At 41.9% G+C, this 2,212-nt stretch overlaps 1 protein-coding gene across 1 annotated transcript; it reads left to right on the forward strand.

Annotated features, from left to right (window-relative positions):
- The first annotated feature begins 902 nt into the window (after nt 1-902).
- LOC118945356 (olfactory receptor 10G4-like) lies at nt 903-2,012 on the forward strand. The gene has a single exon (XM_036968229.1). It carries the CDS (start codon nt 903-905, stop codon nt 1,872-1,874), a length of 972 nt encoding a protein of 323 aa, XP_036824124.1. The 3' UTR covers nt 1,875-2,012.
- Nucleotides 2,013-2,212: the final 200 nt, after the last annotated feature.

Consider the following 2,212-nt stretch of genomic DNA (forward strand, 5'->3'; position numbering starts at 1 on the left):
ACGGTCTAAAGTTATACTGTTACACATAGCAAAGCATCTATAGATTAAACCTGCGGTCTGAAGGTGTTTACAACCCAGAGAAGACATAGCTCCATAGCGTAGCGTAGCATAGCATAAATAGATTAAACCTGTGGTCTGAAGGTGTTTAAACCACGGAGAAAACATAGCTCCATAGCATAGCGTAGCATAGCATATCTGGGTTTATGTACAGCACTTTGAGATATCAGCTGATGTAAGGAGGGCTTTATGAATACATTTCATTTGATTTGATATCGTCTAATGATTAAACCTGTGGTCTGTAGGTGTTTACTCCCCAGAGATACGATACCACTCACTAAAGGAGATGTTATATCCTGAGGGGTTTTCAGATCTAGGAGTCTACATCCACAGTACTGCTGGCCTTTTGTCTTAGTGGTAATTAACTGATGGGTATTCAACAGTCATTCCCTGATTAGAGAGGAGAGATGAAAGCCAGCAGTGTTGCAGTCTGTGGTCTTATTGGCTGATGACTTTGGGATCTATAAATTGTGATGGTTTTGCTAAAACGTTCTTATTGTCAAACTATATAGGTTTCCAAATAATGATATCCAAGACCAAAACTTAGGCCATGATTCAAAACCAATAGGCTGTCACCTCCCAGTGGGTCCTGACCTATTATTTGGGAAACACCTCCCCCTCCTATTCACCCCTGTGGGTTGGTCACCTAATGTATAAGTGCCGACAGCTTCACAGTGTCGCAGTACACAGCCTAGGGGTTGTAGAGTTCTGTCTACTCAGCTAGTTTCAATAGAGGGATTTGATCGTACGACTTGTGTCACCACTTGTTAGTGTCTTAGTTTAACTATAGAGTTGTTGTGTTTATATATCATCTTTATGTCTGTGTAGGCTGATGCTTGTGTAGGATGTCTTCAGTGAATTTCACTGGGAAGAATGTGGAGGAGTTTACCATCACTGGCTTCGACCACCTCTCTCACCAGAAGCTCCTGGGCTTCCTCATCTTCATCACCTATTTCCTTGTGATTCTGGGAAGCGGCACCAACATCTGCATCATTTTGACGGACAGACGGCTGCACACGCCCATGTACCTCCTCATCTGTAACCTGGCCGTGGTGGACATCATGTTCACCTCCAGCACCAGCACCACCATGATCTCTGTCCTGCTGGGCGAGGTCAAAACCATCTCCTACTACTCCTGCATATCAAGCATGTACATCTACCACCTGGGTGACATCACAGGGTGTCTGGCCCTGTCCCTGATGGCTTTGGACCGAACCATCGCTATCAGCAACCCTCTTAGGTACCACAGCATCCTGACTAACGCACAAATATTTGTGTTAATCATAGCTTCCTGGTTCATTGGTATAATATGCTTAGGAATTGCTCTTGCTTGGGCAGACTTTGACAACCTTCCATACTGCCAACCAATCATTAGGTACGTCTTTTGTGATTACCCAGCGTTAATCAGGGCTGCCTGTGTCAACCCTGAACCTTACTTCCTGATTCCCACCATTCTGGCTCTATGGCTCCTCGCGGGCCAGTTTCCCTTAATTATACTGTCATACGTTAAAATCATCTACACACTCCTGAGACTGCCAAACAGTGAGAGCAGAGCACAGGGGTTTAATACCTGTATTTGTCACATCATTGTGGTGTCCTGTTACTACGCTCCCAAGTTGGTCTCTGTGTTGTTGACGAGGATAGGGGTGAGGCTGAATCTGACGGAGCGTAATGCTTTACTGATTATAGCTACGCTGTTACCTTCTCTGATCAACCCTACAATCTACTGTCTGAAGACCAAGGAGATTAGAAAGAGATTGGTTCAGATACTGTCTAGAAGAAAAAGAACTGTATCAATAAAATGTCAAAAAGGGTGAGTTATTTATTTGTTATTATATATTTTGGGATACACATAATCAAATACAGATGTGACTTGACTGACATGTTTTATCAAATCTCAAATGTAAAATGAATGTATAGAGTCGGGTATGACGAGGTATGAACCCTCACTAACATATATGAAAGTGCACTCTTCTTTTAAATATCAACAAATTAAAAAAAATAACAAAAACGGTTAAAATGTTGACACACAATACTAGTTATCGCATGGTTTGATAATTGTGCGTGAAATCAATTGCAACAATATTGTCAAAATAATTTGAAGGGATATTAATTCTCAAAAGGTAAATTAGGGAGTGTTTACATTAGTCCTGTT

This window comes from Oncorhynchus mykiss, chromosome Y (assembly GCF_013265735.2).
Source record: "Oncorhynchus mykiss isolate Arlee chromosome Y, USDA_OmykA_1.1, whole genome shotgun sequence".
In the NCBI taxonomy this organism is placed as follows: Eukaryota; Metazoa; Chordata; class Actinopteri; order Salmoniformes; family Salmonidae; genus Oncorhynchus; species Oncorhynchus mykiss.

What these genes read in the sequence shown, in the direction of transcription:
- LOC118945356 (XM_036968229.1), top strand. Translation starts at nt 903, where the DNA reads ATGTCTTCAGTGAATTTCACTGGGAAGAATGTGGAGGAGTTTACCATC.